At 45.5% G+C, this 20,121-nt stretch overlaps 1 protein-coding gene and 1 long non-coding RNA gene across 3 annotated transcripts in view; one reads left to right on the top strand and one right to left on the bottom strand.

Moving 5' to 3' along the window:
* Nucleotides 1-1,338: 1,338 nt before the first annotated feature.
* Nucleotides 1,339-11,502, bottom strand: LOC130111248 (uncharacterized). Of its 2 annotated transcripts, none has more exons than XR_008810156.1 (3): nt 11,428-11,502; nt 3,589-3,668; nt 1,339-2,916 (listed from the first exon to the last, which is right to left on the bottom strand). It is a non-coding gene; the product is annotated as an uncharacterized LOC130111248 (long non-coding RNA). The 2 variants fall into 2 exon arrangements; XR_008810155.1 differs by having other exon boundaries at nt 1,339-2,774.
* A 983-nt stretch (nt 11,503-12,485) lies between these two features.
* pde3b (phosphodiesterase 3B) overlaps nt 12,486-20,121 on the top strand; it is a 129,123-nt gene continuing 121,487 nt past the window's right edge. The window contains exon 1 of the mRNA XM_056278360.1: nt 12,486-13,502. Within this exon, the coding sequence (XP_056134335.1) occupies nt 12,597-13,502 (906 nt within the window). The 5' untranslated portion in view covers nt 12,486-12,596. The remainder of the gene's footprint in view (nt 13,503-20,121) is intronic.

Here is a 20,121-nt window from a genome sequence, read left to right as displayed (position 1 = left end):
ATACATATTCTGTTTCGTTACATATATCTGAAAGTTACTGAATACATATTCTGTTTCGTTACATATATCTGAAAGTTACTGAATACATATTCTGTTTCGTTACATATATCTGAAAGTTACTGAATACATATTCTGTGTTGTTACATATATCTGAAAGTTACTGCATAAGAATTCTGTTTTGTTAACTATATCTAAGTTACAACTGAAAGCTCTTATTTTTTCCCCAAAGAGTGAATAAATGCTGTAATGCAATTTAAAATGCAGTTTCTACTGTTTCTATCAAATTGCAACCCCCCTCCCCCAAGATCAGGTGGAGGGGTCCTCAGGGTAGATCAAAAATATGCAGGGGGTCCAGGACCCCAAAAAAGGTTTAGAACCACGGATGTACACGAATAAGTGGACACGAGTCGCACCCTTTAGTCGAGCGGTTAGCCATGTTGCCCGCGGCGCGAGTGATACGGGTTCGCGTCCCGGCTGCGGCGGTTCCTGTGGTTGCGTTGTCCCCCGAATTCGCTACAATATGAACTGGCTTCTGCAGCACCAGTAGCTGCGTCTTATTTTTTATTGGGTATATTTTTTGTTGGCTGTACAGTTGGATGTTATGTTGACGTTGCTGTGTCTGCCGTGCGTGTGTGTGCAGTGTTGTGCAAGTTTACACTTCACAAGAGCTATAGCTCAAAATCCCATTCACACAGATTCAGATAAACTAGTTCACGTTCATAGTTCACAAATTTGAACTAAGTTCACAGTCCCAAACATTTAGTTGTCGTTCATTTCTTCCCTTTTATTTAAATGAGCTACTCCGATGGCCGGGTGCTTCAACTCGCTGTGCCGTTTCAAATTCGTTGCCGAAGTGACTGATGTTCAGATGTTTTTTTTGGGGGGGGGGGGGGTTTCCAGGCCCGGCGGGCACAGTTTGCATAAAAACGTGACATTTGTTTCCGTTGGAATCTGTACCAATTTGTTCGTGAAACTTCAAATATTCATATTGTACCGTGCACGGATAAGTAGACACGCTGGCCGCTGGGTGGCGGGTCTGACCCTTTAATGTAGCGATTAGCGATGTCTCCTGCGGTGCGGGCGACACGGGTTCGCTTCCCGGCCGCGGCAGTTCCTGTGGTTGCGTTGTCCCCCGAATTCGCTACAATATGAACTGGCTTCTGCAGCACCAGTAGCTGCGTCCAAACTGCCAGTTGCACGTGCCATGTCGTAAAACGCTCACGTTCAGTAGTTGCAATTAGTTGCAAACGGTTATGTTCGGTTTACTGTTCACCAAAAACATGAGCACGTTCATGCACGACACTTTTTGTGTGTAGGGGGGGATTATGTGGCTATGTTCAAGCGTTCCTTAATCGTGCCCAGGACAAGATGACCCCAAAGCCACCCTCAGGTCCTGACTGCAAACAGGTCGCTGACTGGCCATATTGCACACACGCTCGCTCTATTTGCGCACGGTACAAGAGGTATCCTCTCCCACATATTAGTCAATCCAAATAGAGGGTAGCCCCACCACCAAAATTCAATCATATTAGAGACATACTATCGTTCCCAAAACCCAACTTTAATGGCTTGAAGTTGTCCATGGAAAATTGATAAAACTTATTTAATGATCTGAACATACTATACATCAGATTTACATGGAAAAAAAATAAAAATATATATACTGAGACATTAAACAGCCCAAACATAGGCGGTGTGCATGTAAACGGTCCAGGCTCACGCGGTTCCCCTTGCTCCGGCAGTGCTATATGGCATCGGTCGTCGTGCGCTCCGAGGGTTGACTGAGCGGCGGCTGCCGTCGGAGTTGGACCCTCCCTTGACCAGGACAACTGACCCGTGTAGCTGTGGGTGGCCCACCCACTTGGCACTCAGGCCCACCCAATCAGAAGGCTTAATTTTTTGCTGGATCATCCAGGGAATAGCAGTCAATGAATACTGTTTCAATTATCTGACTACGCGACCAATAAAACAATTGTTGTTGCTTGCTTCTTTACCATATGATGATGATAAGATTTTTTTTGAGTGGCAGTGCATTTCACAAATGCCAGATTGCGAGTGTAGAGGACTGGAAACTATTGGGTTATAAAAACAGACACCCCTCTATTTCATTTTTTTATTTTCCTTTCTTAATTTATGTTTACTTACTGACCAGATTCATTTTCACTATTCACTGATTAGAGCTGCACATTTAGAATCAAGTTTAGGTACTATTACACAATTAGTCATGTAGATGGCGGACTATGCCCACAAATGGTAGGTCTGTGGTTCTGATTAAGTAGGCAGGAAATGTGAGAAATCGCCAGAACATTCTACACATCTGCATGTGTCGGACTTCTATTTGTTTGCTCAGGTCCCACTTTCCTTTTCCCACCGGTTACATTTTGGGGGCTCGTCCGGGATCCAGCACCATCTTCTGGATGGTTGCTGATCCCTAAACCAAGTGGACCTGAGGCGAGAGTGACCAGGGCGGCTGCGAGAGTTAGCCATCCTGTGACTTGAGAGGCTTCGGATATCCATTGGAGACGACATCTTCAAATCCTTGTCGTGTGTTGCTGTGGGACATCCAGAAGCAACTGCACCTCCTCAGTGGACAGCAGCTCTTCAAGCTTGGATCGTCACTGGAAGATGGAAGAGATATGGACATTCCAGCAGTCACAGGCAGCAACAAACCTGGACTGTTAGAATACGTTGTCCACTACATGAAAAGTGACCAGCTAACAAGCCTGGAAGATGAGGGAATGACTTATCTCTGGAGCCAGATGTCCCTGAATATCCTGTAAGGAGAAAAGACAAACAAAAGAAAACAAAACCTGTAGAAAAAGTGGTACAGGATGTGGAAAGCTTTGATGGAGGAGTGGTATTATCCTCATCAGCTTAATACTCCTGATAGACAGATCTATCCCAGACCACAAAGACCTACAACAAAACAGAACACAAGGCTTAGAGAGGCAGTGAAGAAGAGCTCTATCCAGAAAGAGTCCAGGAGGAACAGCGAGAAGCTGTTGAGGAAGAGGACCTACATCAATTCCTACATTAATTCTGGCCTTTTGCACATGCACGTTTCAACAATGGGGAGTCAGTTAGTCAGTCAGTTAGCAAGGGACTTTCAGTGTTGGCTGCACTGCTATGCAGTTTGGCAAAAATTATTTTTACATTATTTACCCTTCTCTGGCCTCTCTTCAAGGCCTTCAAGGAATGAGGCTACATTTTCATCATCATAGACAGTGAGCTCCATATCATTGCCAATAATCCCAATGGACACATTAGAATGTGTGACAAAATGACACATTTGAAAACATACCATCAATTTATCAACTTCATACTTCATTTGTGAACTTTGGTAATGTAGTTGATTCAATGTAGTAAAACCCTGATAAGGGAAAAATTAAATTGGAAAAAGCATGAAAAATACTTTATCATGCCCAATAAGTCCATTTATTTGTACATATTATGACTTAAGAGGTCATAATGGAGGGTTTAGAGTTCAGGTTGAGGGCAAGGTCTGTTTTCACATAAATAAACCTGGATTAACTACAAGTGCACTCGCATTGTTTATCTCAAAGTAAACACTAATGGAATCCCATTTACCTTTGTGATTAGATCTTGCTCTGTAGGTAGTGTTTCTTTAAGAACATGAAGACCATGCCGCACAAGTTCACTGAGATCACCTAAATGAAACAAACAAATGGGAAAGGAGAAAATGGGAAGGGTTATACAATGCTTCGGATTTAATGTTGAGCTGGTTGTGAAGTCAAGTGTTTGAAGTTAATTCTGCTTGTACGTTTGCACCCTCATCAAGAACTAACAAACTGACCAGTTCTATTGTCCATGCCAGAGATCTCTATTTCAAATCGATATGAACTTAATCAGTCTCAGAGATGCACAGTTAAGAGTGAGCCTTATAAAGCCAAAGGTGATTGCAAATAATAAAGCACTAGTTAGCAGACTGGCGAGTTTACGTGTGACAGTTGGGATCATGACCGGCCTGGCGGCCTGTCTAGGGTGTCTCCCCGCCTGCCGCCTAATGACTGCTGGGATAGGCTGCAGCATTCCAACTACCCTGAGAGCAGGATAAGCGGTTTGGATAATGGATGGATGGAGTTGGGACCATAATGCCAGCTGGTAGTCTAATACAGTGTTTCCAAACCCTCAGGTACCCGCTGTCCAAACCAAAATGAAATTTTGCGGATGTGTGCCACCCAATAATACAGTTGAAAATTTAGGAGAGATAGTCCACCATTGAATTTGCATCTTTGAAGTACAGATTTACGGATTGTGGGTGCCTTTTCACACCACAGAACGCTAGAAATAGCTTGATCAAACAGCCTCAGTCCCTCTCACTCTGTCCCGACCTGAACGTTTTTCCAGGGACTCCGGTGATTGCAGAGCCTTCCTCCTCCGGTGCGATCTTCACTTCAGAGTTTCAGTCAACAGCCTTCCCCACTGACCGGTCCAAGATTGCCTACTCATCTCTCACCCGACCGGCAGAGCTGAGGCTTGGGCTACAGCCGAGTGGAGTCATAAGTCCCCCATCTGCAATTCCCTGTTTGCGTTTTCCAAAGCCTTTACCCAGATTTTCCAGCAGACGACGCCAGGTTGAGAGGCGGCCAGGGCTATGGTGAGGCTTCGTCAGGGCCGTCAGTGGGTTTCGGACTATGCCATAGCAACTAGAATTAGTCGGCTCTTTTTGACGCCTACCTGGATGGGTTATCTGAGCCCCTCAAAGACCATTTGGCTCCCCTCGACTTACCTGCTGACCTGGATTCCTTCATTGCCCTGTGTATCAAGATTGATAAAAGAGTCCTAGACAGAAAGAGGACAGTCTCACTCCCGCTGTTCGCCGCCTCGCCAGCAGAGGCTCCCGCGCATGCCGTCCCCTTCTACATGGAGGTGTAATTCACCTGACAGAGAGACGCTGCCTGTACTGCAGGCTCTCGGGGCATTTCATTGCCACCTGCCAGCTGAGAGAAAGACAGCTCTCTTGAGACAGGTGACAGCTCTCTTGAACAGAACTCAGACTTTTTCCAGCCCCTCTCATTTTCAGTCTAAAGTTACTCTGTCCACCCCTTCAAACTCCACTGAACAAACTGTCTTGATTGATTCAGGTTCAGATGCCAACCTCATGAACTATCAATGAGCACAACAGTTAGCTCTCAAGCTTTTCCGTCTTCAACAAACACTCGAAAGCCAGCGCAATTGATGGAAGAATTATCTGCAAGGTGACACACCGTACCCAATCTATTACACTGTCTTTTCCTGATTCACACACTGAAAGGATCAGTTTTCACGTTTTCAACACTCCTCAACAGCCACTCATCCTAGGCTTCCCCTGGCTGTCATAACACAACCACCATATAGACTGGTCCACTGGTCAGATCCTCTCCTGACTCCTGGGGGATTTATTTTCTGACTAACTGTCTCAAAAGTGTGTCACCCTCTCTACCACTGTCCTCCTGTGCTGCTCCTGTTCTTCAGTCTTCCCCTACAGACTCTGAGACCCAGGACCTTTCCCTGGTTCCGGATTGTTACCACGACCTCCGAGAGGTCTTCAGTAAGACCAAGGCTACTTCTCTTCCCCCTCATCGACCCTATGATTGCCCCATATACTTGCTGCCAGGGACTTTGCCCACCAAGGGACGACTCTATTCACTATCAGGTCCGAAAACAAAGGCGAGGGAAAAATATGTGGAGGAGTCGTTGGTAGCAGGCATCATCCGTCCATCCTCCTCACCAGCGGGAGCTGAATTTTTCTTCAAGAAGGACAAGTCCCCCAGACCCTGCATTGATTACCGGGGATTGAATGAAATTACTGTCCGCAACAGGTACCCCCTCCCTTTGATTTCCTCCGCTTTTGAGCTGTTACACGGTGCTCAAGTGTTCTCCAAATTAGATCTAAGAAATGCTTACCATCTGGCTAGGATGGGGGGGAGGGGGCGAATAGAAAACGGCTTTCGACACTCCCAGCAGACACTGAGAACCTGGTTATGCCCTTTGGGCTCACTAATACCCCAGCAGTCTTTCAGTCCCTAGTGAACGACGTTCTTCAAGACATGTTGAATGCTTTTGTGTTTGTGTACTTGGATGATATCTTGATTTCCCCCCCCCCTGATGAACTAACTCATGTCCACCATGTTCGCAAGGTCCATCAGCAACATCTGTACATAAAAGCCGAAAAATGTGAGTTTCACAGATCCTCTGTGTCTTTCCTGGGCTTCGTGATGGTTGAAGGAAATAATGAAATGGACCCTGAAAAGGTTAGTGCTGTAGTTAATTTGCCTACTTCTTCCAATCGCAAGGATGTGAAACGCTTTCTGGGGTTTGCTAACTTTTACAGAAAGTTCATTCGCAACTTCAGCTCTGTTGCTTCCCCTCTGCATGCACTAACCTCTCCTCAGTCTGCCTTCCTGTGGTCCCCTCAAGCCGACGCAGCTTTTAAAAAACTAAATACTTGTTTCTCCTCAGCTCCATACAGCCTGACCCCAGCCGTCAGTTTGTCGTCGAGGTAGACGCTTCTGACGTTGGGTTGGGGGCAGTGCTTTCCCAAAGGTCAGCTACAGACAATAAATTGCATCCCCGTGTTTTCTTCTCCCGTAAGTTGTCCTCGGCAGAGAGGAACTACGACGTGGGCAACCATGAGCTGCTGGCCATAAAAGTGGCTTTAGAAGAGTGGAGACACTGGTTAGAAGGAGCCTCACAACCATTCCTGGTCTGGACCGACCATAAAAATTTGGAATACCTCAGATCAGCCAAGAGACTAAACTCTCGTCAAGCAAGGTGGGCTTTGTTTTTCAATCGTTTACACTTTAGTTTGTCCTACAGACCTGGCTCTACAAACACCAAGCCTGATGGCTTATCACGTCTGTTTCACTCTGAAACTCTGTTTAAAGATCCATCACCTACCCTCCCCTCCTCCTGTGTTATGGGCTCTTTTAAATGGGACATTGAAAAAAAAAAGTTAGTGAAGCAATCTGTGTCATTCTGGCCAGCTGCCCGCCGAACCGGTTGTTTGTTCCCACTGCCCTCTGTTCTCAGGTCATTCACTGGGCTCATGCCTCTCAGATCTCCTGCCACCCTGGAGACTCCCGAACAATGTTTGTCATCCGTCAGCGGTTTTGGTGGCCAGCAATGGATAAGGAGGCGTCTGAGTTTGTGGCAGCTTGTCTCGTCTTTGCCTGCAACAAGTTTTCCTGTCGCCCAGCTCCTGGTCTACTCCACCCTCTTCCTGTTCCCCACCGGCCCTGGTCCGACATCTCTGTGGACTTTGTCACTGCCTTCCCCCTCAGAAGATAACACCACCATACTCACAGTCGACAGGTTCTCCAAGATGGTTCACCTAATTCCCCTACCCAAGCTGCCCTTGGCCAAGGAAACAGCCAAGGTTATGTTACATAATGTGTTTCACCTACACGGCTTACCCCAAGGATGTGGTGTTGGACTGGGGCCCGCAGTTCGTGGCACAGCTTTGGGAGGCTTTCTGCACCCTCATCGGAGTGTCGGTCAGTCTCTTGTTTGGTCATCATCCCTAGACCAACGGCCAAATGGAGAGGCTGAACCAGGAGTTGGAGACTTCCCTGTGCTGTTTGGCCTCCCAGAACCCCAGCACATGGACTAAACGACTCACCTGGGTCGAGTATGCACACAACACCCTCCCCTGTGCTTCCTCTGGTCTCTCTCCGTTCCAGTGTGTGCATGGTTTTCAGCCGCCTCTATTCCCAGCTCTCAAGCAGGAGGTCAGCGTTCCGTCTGCTTTGGCCACGGTCCACCGATGTCGATGCACCTGGGACCGGCGCACTCTTCTTCGCAACTCTGAACGGTATAAAAGAGCAGCGGATCGGCGGCGGACCACGACTCCCTCCTACACCAGTAGACAGAGAGTATGGCTCTCCACCAAGGACCTTCCACTGCGGGTGGAATCCAAGAAACTGGCTCCCAGGTTTGTTGGTCCCTTTCCCAAAGTTATTAATCCTGTTGCTATGAAACTCAAACTGCCTAGGTCCATGAGCGTTCATCCCACCTTCCATGTCAGCCAAGTCAAGCCAGTTAAAGAGCGCTCCCTTTTTATGTATGTTGACAGCATTTTATTTTGATGTTTGACAAAAGTTTTTGATATGTACATACTAGTAGTACAATAACATTCTTTTGGCTAACTGTTTTTGAGCTATGGCGTTTGATCTTATCAGAAAGACTTTGAAAAGAAATCTGTCACTGACTGAGTCTTACAGTGCACCCTTAGGGTTTTATGTAGAAGCCCTAGGGGGTTCGATTAATAAATATAAGTATTTAAAAATGTTAGTTTCTTTCCATAAGGAGTCAATATTGTAGGTTTCTCCAGAGTGTACTTCTAATGTGGTGTAATGCTGACAGTTAGCCACTGGGTTGCACACACACTATTTATGAATCAAACCCCCTATGGCCTCTGTAGTCTCCATAGACCAAAAACCCCTAAGAGCGCACAGTAACATTGAGACAAATGAGGGGTAGTGTGACTGTGTGCTAGTCTGAGAGAAAGCGAAAGTGGGATGGGAGCTGTTACCATATATTCTACTGAAAGTATAAGTAATGTACAATAGAGCTGCTACAGTATTCTTTTTTTAAAATATAAATGTTTTATTTTGCTGTGTGGTAAAATGTGTTGCAATTCAAAACAGTCTTATTTTTATACACAATGTTCAGTCTTATCAGGAGAACTTTGAAAATTAATATTTTATTTGAAAAGGGGCAGCTGTTTATGCCAAGTCATTTTTGTTACAAAAATGTATGACTAAAAGGGCTTTAATTTACCTGATCATTTGTATTTATGGGCATTAATAAACCATGTATAGAAATCTGAAATTGAGATGCATCGGGAATCGTTTATCGAATCATGACCCTCTGAATCCTGAGGTGACTGACGATTCTCATCCCGTGATTGGAGCGGACTTCAAATGGGCCTGTTGGCAAAGGTAACGGAGGTGATGAGGAGTGGGTAGGTATAGTGTCAAAGAGTGGAATGATGGTGGTGGATTTTGTGAAAAAGATAGAAATAGCTGTGGTGAATGCGTACTTCAAGAAGAGGGAGGGACATGGTGACATATAAGAGTGCAGAAAGGTGCACACAAGTATACTACATCTTATGCAGAAGGCGCAACCTGAAAGTGATTGGAGACTCCATGGTAGCAACAAGTGAGAACGTAGCTAGGCAGCATAGGATGGCGGTCAGTAAGATGACTTTGGAGATAAAGAACAGACAGTGAAGGCAGAGCCAAGGGTCACATGGTGGAAGTTGATGAACTGCTGTGTGGAGTTCAGGGATGGGTTAAGACAGACACTGGGTGGTAGTGAAAATTGCCAGGTGGCTGGGCAACTACTGCAGAAATGGTGAGGGAGACAGCTAGGAAGATACTTGGTGTGTCATCTGGATAGAGGAAGGAAGACAAGGAGACATTGTTGTGGAATGAGGAAATACAGGAAAGTATATGGAGAAAGAGGTTGGCGAAGAAGTGGGATAGTCAGAGAGGTGAAGAAAGCAGACAGGAGTAAATAGAGATGCAGTGTAAGGTGAAGCGAGGTGGCAATGGCAAAGGCGTATGGCGAGTTGTATGAGAGATTAGACACTAAGGTTGGAGAAAATGACTTGTACCTATTGGCTACACAGAGGGTCCAAGCTGGGAAGGATGTGCAACAGCTTAGGATGATGAAGGATTGAGATGGAAACGTGCTGACAAGCGAGGAGAGTTTGTTGAGAAGGTGGAAGGAGTACTTTGAGGGGCTGAAGAATGAAGAAAATGAAAGGAGAAGGTTGGATGATGTGAGTATAGTGAATCAGGATGTACGGTGGATTAGCAAGGAGGAAGTGAGGGCAGCTATGAAGAGGATGAAGAGTGGAAGGGCGGTTGGTCCAGCTGAAATACCTGTGGATGTTAAGCAGAGATGGCAGTGGAGTTTTTAACTAGATTGTTTAACACAATCTTGAAAACTGAGAAGATGCCCGAGGAGTGGAGAAGTATACTGGTGCCGATTTTCAAGAATAGGGGCGATACACAGAGTTGTAGTAACTACACAAGTATAAAGTTGATTCGCCATTGCATGAAGTTATGGGAAAGAGTAGTGGAAGCTAGGCTAAGAAGAGAGGTGATGATTAGCGAGCAGCAGTATGGTTTCATGCCACGAAAGAGCACCACAGATGTGATGTTTGCTTTGAAAATGTTGATGGAGAAGTATAGAGAAGGTCAGAAGGAGTTACATTGTGTCTTTGTGGATTTAGAGAAAGCATACGACAGGGTGCAGAGAGAAGAGGCGAGGTATTGTATGAGGAAGTCAGGAGTAACAGAGAAGTATGTAAGAGTGGTGCAGAATATGTATGAGGGAGGTGTGACAGCGGTGAGGTGTGCGGTAGGAATGACAGATGGGTTCAAGGTGGAGGTGGGATTACATCAAGGATCGGCTCTGAACCCTTTCTTGTTTGCAATGGTGATGGACAGGTTGACGGACGAGATCAGGCAGGAGTCTCCGTGGACGACATTGTGATCTGTAGCGAGAGTAGGGTGCAGGTTGAGGAGAGGCTGGAGAAGTGGAGGTATGCACTGGACAGAAGAGGAAAGTCAGTAGGACCAAGATGAATACATATGCATGAATGAGAGGGAGGACAGTGGAACGGTGAGGATGCAAATGTCTGAAAAAATACTTTTTGGGAGGCTCAAGTTAGTGGAGAGTTTTGGGGTAATGCTTCCAAAATGGCTGCTGTACAGTGGCAATGGCTAAACATGACGATACACTAGTTTGATTGTCTCTAAATAAAGGTAAAATTGTTATAGCACATCATAACACGTTGCTGTGCAAAAATAAATAACTAAATAAATTGATTAAAAAAATCTGCAACACCTGACTTTCTGTATTAGAAAAAAGAGCAAGTGGGTTTAAATTGTACCTGGGCTTAATTTGGTCACTTCCCTCACAATAGCACTGGCGTAATAACAAGTGATATTCCTGGGGGATAGATAGAGACTTGGTTTTACTGACAAGATTTTTTTTTTTAATTTCATGGACTGGGAACCAGGTGCTGAAACTCAAAAGGAATTTAGAATTCGTACCTGTTGGAACTGTCAAATTTAGATAAGATTTCTGTTGGGATTTTCTATTTCAGAATGCTTTTTTCTGTTTTAAAATGTGCACGCTGTTCTGGCTGAATTTTACGCCGCAACGAAATAAGCGAGTCCCTCTCAGCCCCGTAGCCTCTCGGGACAAGTCAGCAGTGCTTTAGCGTTAGCAGCTAGCCGCTCCTCTGCTGTAGGGGCTGTTGACAGAACCGGGGCCAACTCTAAACTTAGCCAGGCAAGCACAAACAACCGCGTTTCAGCCGGGCCTGCCCCTCCTAGCGATTCCCAATGCGGCAAATAACCGAGGCAGTGGGGCCAAAAGAGCGAGTCCTCCTCCGTCTTAACAACTTACCGTTACCTGCCAGCCAGGTCGAGACGGCTCGCAGCGGCAGGGACGTCGTTCAGAATCGCTCGATCGGTGATCGACTGCTCCCCCCTCCGGCCTGAGCCGCCAGGGGGAAGCAGTCGATCCCAGAGCCACGTGTGCGGCCGGCGCTAGTATTTATTTATCTATCTGCCGCAAAGACAAACAGGGCCGCAGGATTTTCCTTTTCGGCGTCAGTATGCAAATAATACATTTGAACACATGCAACAAGGTCACAACTATTACGCGTTGCTTTTTCTGGCTTGGCTCGCGCGACGGGCGTTTTTAAAATTGGTTAACAAAAACAGACCTAAATTAATTGACCGAGATGCATTCTGCAGCGGGCGGTGAGCGTCGGTGGACTTGATGGATAAAAGTGCTCCCACTATATCTTTTGTAAACGGTGCAACTGTGGAAACACGTTGTGGGGCTGAATTGGTTTTGGCTAAAAGAGAGCCAAAACAAAAAGCACATGGAAGCGATATGGCATTGCTTTGAAGTCGCACAAGCAGCCTCAGCAGTGTATTGCATGTCATTAATCACCGCGACCTGGCCACCACATGAGCTGTGTCCTTCATATAAGCCCGAGTGTCGACAGCACTGCAAGTACGTCTGCCCGTACTTACATACGTGTGTTGAGATGTGTGGGTGTGTACAACTCTTTGTGTGCACATACTGTGTACATCTCCGCGTCTGTATATGCGTGCATGTGTGTACTCAGCACTAGGTGTCCCGACTACTGAGAGGTTGCAATTGCAATAAACAAAGCCCCTTTGTTTCCATGCACGTTTAATTGATGGTGTTGTTTTGACTAGTCTTTTTTAACGTCCAGGGGAGGGGTGGTGGGGGGGTGTTTTAATTCGCGTGTGTGTATTTTTAAGAAAAGAAAGCCTATAAATAAAGTGATGGATGGAGAAATAAATAAATAAAGGAAGCCCTGAAGTCTGAATTGTCACATATAGGCGGCGACACAGAGTCCCATTTCTGCAAAAAAAAAAAAAAAAAAAAAAAAAAACACAACATCTTACCTTCCCTTTCTTCAGCCAAAGTGCCGGAGCACGTTCGGGTGACCGCGGTTGCGCGTCGGTCGTCATGTAGTCGAGCGTTCCCGGGGGCGCGGATGGTGGCAGAGCAACAAACTTTTCGCGGTGAAATCAATGAGCTACGGTTTAAACATGGCTGCAGGCGAGGAGGGAGAGCTTTTGCACGGCCGAGCCAGGCACCACGACGGGGCTGCGAGTGTAAACAGCTCGGAGAGCTTCAGGAACGGCTACGTGAAGAGCTGCGTCACCCCTCTCAAGCAGGACCGTCGAAGGGGATTTTTGTTCAACGCCAGCGGGTTTTGCGGCGGGGACGCGCCGAGCTCCGGACTGCCCAGGCTCTCTGCCCTTTACGTGGGCGCCTTTGCCGTTTTCGCAGCCTCTGCCCTCGTCTGCAGGAGCCTGCAGAGTGACTCGCTGTGGGATTTGCGGACTTTTCTGTCGGACGTGTCGCGATCCATTAGTCCCCTGTTCAGCATAGGCTGCGCGTTCTTCTTCCTGACGTTCTACCTGCGGAGGAAAAAGAAGGAAAGCAATAAGTGCTGGCTCGTCTCGCTGCCGGCGTCATGCTACCTTGGGGATTTTCTGGTTCTGCGGTTCCTGCAGTGGGGAGAGGACCAGCACCAGATGCAAATGGTGGGCAGGTTGCTATTCGTGCTGGGATGCGTCGGTCTCCTCACGCTGATCCCCACTTTGAAACTCAAACACAGCGTCCTCATCCTGGTGTTCGCCAGCGTGGTGTGGCTGGTGTCCTTCACCAGCCTGAGTGGCCTGCCCGTCCTGCTCAGACCCTTCTTCGCCTGTTTCGCGGGCGTCTCTGGCTCTCTGGTGGGGCTCTGCTTTGACCATTACTACCCGTCGAGGGACGCGCCGAGCAGGATTTGCAGCGCCGAGGAGAAGGTCCCCGTGATCCGACCCAGGAGGAGGTCCAGCTGCGTGTCTCTGGGGGAGACGTCGACCAGCTATTACGGCAGCTGTAAGATGCCCCGCAGACCTTCGCTACCGTGCATATCCAGGGAGCAGGTAGGTTCTCCATTGCAGGTGCAAAAGTAGGCCTGCTGGCTGCTCATGGAGTGCACAGGAAGCACACGTGCTCTCCTCGGGTGGAGGAGCGCGGCTGAGATGTAACGGAGTAACCTCACCTGTTGTCCATTCGATACACAGTTTCCCAGTAATGAACCCCCCCACCCCACCAGCTTTACCAGAAACCTCCTAAACGACAGGCTTATTGTGTGCATTACGAGCCTAATGCCAAGTACACAATGGTCAACCCTAATTAATATGTAACGGAGTAAACCTAATGAAAATGTAACGGAGTTACTTCCCCTGTTGTCCATTCGATACACAGTTTCCCAGTAATGAACCCTCCACCAGCATTACCAGAAACCTCCTAAATGACAGGCTTATTGGGTGCATTACGAGCCTAATGCCAAGTACACAATGGTCAACCCTAATTAATATGTAACGGAGTAAACCTAATGAAAATGTAACGGAGTAACTTCCCCTGTTGTCCATTTGATACACAGTTTCCCAGTAATGAAGCATTACCAGAAACCTCCTAAACGACAGGCTTTTATTGTGTGCATTACGAGCCTAATGCCAAGTACACAATGGTCAACCCTAATTAATATGTAACGGAGTAAGCCTAATGAAAATGTAACGGAGTAACTTCCCCTGTTGTCCATTTGATACACAGTTTCTCAGTAGTGAACCCCCCCACCGGCATTACCAGAAACCTCCTAAATGACAGGCTTATTGTGTGCATTACGAGCCTAATGCCAAGTACACAATGGTCAACCCTAATTAATATGTAACGGAGTAAACCTAATTAAAATGTAACGGAGTAACTTCCCCTGTTGTCCATTCGATACACAGTTTCCCAGTAATGAACCCTCCACCAGCTTTACCAGAAACCTCCTAAACGACAGGCTTATTGTGTGCATTACGAGCCTAATGCCAAGTACACAATGGTCAACCCTAATTAATATGTAACGGAGTAAACCTAATGAAAATGTAACGGAGTTACTTCCCCTGTTGTCCATTCGATACACAGTTTCCCAGTAATGAACCCTCCACCAGCATTACCAGAAACCTCCTAAATGACAGGCTTATTGGGTGCATTACGAGCCTAATGCCAAGTACACAATGGTCAACCCTAATTAATATGTAACGGAGTAAACCTAATGAAAATGTAACGGAGTAACTTCCCCTGTTGTCCATTTGATACACAGTTTCCCAGTAATGAAGCATTACCAGAAACCTCCTAAACGACAGGCTTTTATTGTGTGCATTACGAGCCTAATGCCAAGTACACAATGGTCAACCCTAATTAATATGTAACGGAGTAAGCCTAATGAAAATGTAACGGAGTAACTTCCCCTGTTGTCCATTTGATACACAGTTTCTCAGTAGTGAACCCCCCCACCGGCATTACCAGAAACCTCCTAAATGACAGGCTTATTGTGTGCATTACGAGCCTAATGCCAAGTACACAATGGTCAACCCTAATTAATATGTAACGGAGTAAACCTAATTAAAATGTAACGGAGTAACTTCCCCTGTTGTCCATTCGATACACAGTTTCCCAGTAATGAAGCATTACCAGAAACCTCCTAAATGACAGGCTTATTGTGTGCATTACGAGCCTAATGCCAAGTACACAATGGTCAACCCTAATTAATATGTAACGGAGTAAACCTAATGAAAATGTAACGGAGTAACTTCCCCTGTTGTCCATTCAATACACAGATTTCCAGTAGAACCGGTAATGGACGTTCCACCAGCATAAGCAGAAACGGTCTAAACTGCAGGCTTATTGTGAAGTATTACGAGCCCAATCAAGTCTTACTTCAGCCACATAGGTACTAGGTCTGTGTTAGAGAGAGACATACAACTCAGGACAACAACACAAAACTACAGCTAAACAGCAGTTCACAAGTGCACAATGATTAAAACCTATACAGACATTTGTTCCAGTGTTTCCAGAAACGAGGAGTGCCTTGTGTCACTTTGTGCAGGCTCGGTTAAGAGCATAATAATTACATTCTTGGAATCAATTAATCGACACATAAATTTGTCCATAAAATTACTCAACACAGCGTGAGAAGTGGGAACATTACCAGTCACACATATGGCTTGGACGTGTCCATCTGGGAAGCTTGAGCAAGATTCTGAACGCATCATTTTGAGCCACCTGCAACTGTTAAGCACACAATGATCAAACATAATTATTGATAATTAGTAAAACTTGGAGGAAACCTAGAGGAATATTTGGATTTGTTGTAGAGGCATGCGTCTGAGATTAGCCAACCTTGTCCAAATGGATTTTGAAATATTCTTTATAATTCATCCGTTCTTACAAATGTAGTGTTGTTGTCAGTGGACATGTTATGATTGAATATGAACTCTCCAAGCAGGCTGTAGACTTGCCAGGCTGTTTTGTCAACTCTTCTATGGCGTAACAACACCAGTGTATGGTTTCCACGTCTGATGTATCACAGTGCTGTCTTTAAATTAACCATTTTCAGCAAAACCAACGCTAAACGGAGCCTACCTGAGAATTTCAAAATGATGGTGAATCCAAGAGAGGATTATTCAGTGTCTGTCGTTCAAACTGTGTGTGTGTGTGTGTGTGTGTGTGTGTGTGTGTGTGTGTGTGTGTGTGTGTGTGTGTGTGTGTGCGTACACATGTGTGAGTATGTGAGCATTTTCTTTGCTGGTGTCTATGTACTTGAGCCTGTCAACCATCTAAAATTAGCCTAACTAAAGAAGTCTTATCACAAAATATATGTATGTATGTGCTCAATTTTGTTTGTACTCTCGCTCAAAAACAAAAAAAAACAAAAAAATGAGGAATGCACCATTTTCTCTGAAATGTCTTCAAACTGACAAAATAATTGGCATCCACCATTGTTTATTCCACCTTTCATAGAAATCAGACTTTGCTTTTGATTTTTTTTATTCAATATTGTAGATAAGAAGAAAACAAAAGTAAAGGGCATGGACAAAACTGATGGGACCCTTAACCTAATATTTTGTGGTGCAACCTTTACAGGGAATCCCTGCAAGCAAGTGTTTTCTGCAGCTCTCAGTGAGACTTGTGCACCTGCTCACCGGGGTTTTGGCCACTCTTGCTGAGCAAACTGCTGCAGCTGTCTCAGGTTTGATGGCTGCTTTCTCCAGACTGCAGGTTTCAGCTCTTCCTCAGATGTTCAGTAGGATACAGATCAGGACTCATGGAAGACCACTACAGAATAGTCCAATGTTTTGTTCTGGTCCATTCTTGGGTGTTTTCAGCTGTGAGTTTTGGGTCATTATCCCATAGGAGGACCCATAGCCTGTGTCTGAGACACAACTTCTGACATTGGGCAGTACGATTTTCTCCAGAATGCCTTGCTAGTCTTGATATTTCATTGTGCCCTGCTCAGATTCAAGGCACCCTGTGCCAGCTGCAGCAAAGCCGCCCCAAAACATAACCGAGCCTCCTGCAGCTTTCACTGCAGGTATGGTGCTTTTTGATCTTTGAAAGCTTCCTTCTTTCATCTGTGAACACAGAGCTGATGTGACTTACCAAAAGCTCCAGGTTTGACTCCTCTGTCCAGAGGACATTCTCCCAGAAGCATGGCGGCCTGGCAATATGCATTTTAAGCAAATTCCAGTCTGGCTTTTTGTATGTTTCACTTTCAAAAGTGGAGTCCTCCTGGGCCTTCTTCTATGGTGCCCACTTTTGCTCAAAAAGTGACGGATGGTGCAATCAGAAACGGACTTACCTTCACCTTCCATTACAGCTTGTATCTCTTTGGCAGTTATCCTTCATTCTTTTTCTACCATCCACACTGTCCTTCTGTTCAGTCTGGGGTGGATGTTCCCCTTGCGGCCTTGCCCAGGGAGGTTGGCTACAGGTCCATGGATCTTAAACGTCTTGTCACAGGAACATCAAGCTGCTTGGAGATGGTCTTGTAGCCCTTACCTTTACCCTGTTTGTCCATGAGTTTCTTCCTGATCTCCTCAGACAGCTCTCTCCTTTGCTTTCTCTGGTCCATGTTCAGTGTGGGGCACACAATGATACCAAACAGCACAGTGACCACTTTTCTCCATTTAGATAGGCTGAATGACTGATTACAAGACTGCAGACATGTCTGATACTAATTAAAGAAACTAATTAGTTTGAAATAGCACTATAATCCAATTATTTATCATATTTTATAAGGGGTACTAACAAACGTGTCCAGGCCATTTTAGAATATCTTTGTAGAATAAGCAATAATTCATCTCTTTTCATAGCTTCTTCTATGACATACCAAAAGCCTGCCAGTATACATGACAACATAGCTTTTAATTTCATCACTTTTCAGGAGGAATTAAGTATTATTTCAATGAGCTGCAAGGGTACCAACAAAATTGAGCACGCACGTATATCATGTATCATGTTAGCACTCTTCATTAGGTTTGTAATACAACATAGATAAGTCAAAATGTCTTGGACACTTTATTCTGTTGTGGATACTTGACAAATTTCCACCACAGGCTGCAAAAAGAATTAACATTTCTGTTTGCATAATTTTGCTGTGGTGTATTTGCGTATTTGCTGTGTTGTTGTAAGAAACACCACCTGCAAATGATATTGCATTTTTTTTTTTGTTGCATGCCAAGCTAACACATCTCACAGAATTGTTTTGTGTTATGCAACATTATAACACTATGTGACTCTGAACCAAACTTTGACTACTGAACTGTTGGTTCTATTCTCACCTATCATATGAAAATGCATAGGCCCTGAAGGGCACATCAACCGTTATCAAAGTAGTGACATAGGTTATAAAAAAATAAACCTATGCAAGTAGCTGTTAGAAACAGGGATTGAAGTCACAGGATTTGAACTCTAGTCTGATTCAGCTCACAAATTTGACTACTTAGGACTCGGCTTGAAAGAGAAGGAACTGCCGTCCGCGGTGGCGTAGCGGTCTACGCATCGGCTTGGTGTCGATGCAGTTGCCCACTGGGGACTGGGGTTCGCGCCCCGGTCTCGTCAGATCCGACTATGGCCGGACTCGGTGAAGCAGCAATCATTGGCAACGCTGTCTTCGGGAGGGGGGCGGAGTCGGCTTGTGTTCGTCATGTGAATGCGTCTCTGTGTGTGTCGGAAAAACAGTGGTTCGGCTTGGATTCGCCTTGTCACGAAAAGTGGGGAGGCGCTTTCCTTCCATACTGCCGGCCGGAGAGATGCAGTTGGCGAACGCATGCAATACGAGGGTGGGTGTTTGAATTAAAATAGGGATCAATTGGCCACTAAATTGGGAGAAAAAAGGGAAAAATCAGAAATAAATTTATAAAAAAAAAGAAAGAGAAGGAACTAATGATGATGATGATAATAATAATAATAATAATGCATTTTATTTATAGAGTGCTTTTCAGAGTAATCAAAGACCCTTTACATAAAATGAACACCAAAGCAACACATCAAAAACATAAAACACACAACATTAATCATGCATTAAAGCTATTCTGAAAAGGTGAGTGTCGATTAATGATTTGAATATGGACAGATTGATGTGTTTGAGGATAGAGTTCCAGAGGGAGGGAGCCGTTATGGAGAAGGCTCTGTCGCCCCAGGCCCGGTGCTTGGTCCTGCGTGGTGGAGACATGAGGTTGGCATCAGAGGCACGAAGGCTGCGGGAAGGAGTATGGTATTGGAGCAGCTTGGTGAGGTAGGAGGGGGCCTGGTTATAGGGGCCTTTGTTAGTGAGGAGAAGGAATTTGAATTGGATCTATTGTGGGACAGGGAGCCAGTGGAGGTTCTGGAGGACAAGGGTGATATGGTCAAGGAAATGGGAGTGGGTGAGCTGCAGAGTTCTGGCTATACTGGAGTTTGTTTAGGATTTCGGGGGATGAACCATAAAAAAAAATGATGTTGCAGTAGTTAATTATGGATGTGATGAAGGCATGGATCAAAGTTTTGACAGCAGAGAAGGACAGTGATGGGCGAAGACAAACTATTTTTTTTTTTAGGTGGAAAAAGGCAGTTCTGGTGATTTGATTGACATAGTGTCCAAAGGAGAGGTTAATGGTGAAAATTATTGTTGATGTGTGGGGAGGGAGACAGAGGGGATTTATCGATGGCGAGGCAGAAGTTGTGAGTAGTTTTGATAGTAAGTGATTTGGGACTGATGATGATCATGTCAGATTTATCACAATTTAGTTTGAGGAAGTTGGCTCGCATCCATGATTTAATTACAGTGAGGCAGTTGGTCAGAGTGGAGTGAGTTGCAGTGGTGGTGATTTAGTGGCGATGTAGAGCTGAACGTCATCGGCATAGCAGTGGAAGTGGAGACCATAATGACATATGATGTTACCAAGGGGGAGCATGTAAAGGATGAACAGGAGAGGATCAAGCACCAAACCTTGGGGGGTGCCTTAGGACAGAGGAGAATGGTGAAGGAGGTGCAGTTGTTGGTGCTTATGAACTGTTGTCTGTTTGTGAGATATGACTTAAGCCAGGATAGTGAAGAACTGGTGATGTTGAGGGAGGATTCAATGCGGGAGAGAAGAATCGTGTGGTTGATGGTGTCGAAAGCTGCAGTGAGGTAAAGCAGGATGAGAATGCTGAGTTGGCCAGAGTCTGGGGAGAAGAGGAGGTCATTGG

This window comes from Lampris incognitus, chromosome 4, assembly GCF_029633865.1.
Source record: "Lampris incognitus isolate fLamInc1 chromosome 4, fLamInc1.hap2, whole genome shotgun sequence".
NCBI lineage: Eukaryota > Metazoa > Chordata > Actinopteri > Lampriformes > Lampridae > Lampris > Lampris incognitus.
Note: the sequence above shows the minus strand (reverse complement) of the source record. Positions and strands in the feature narration are given on the sequence as shown.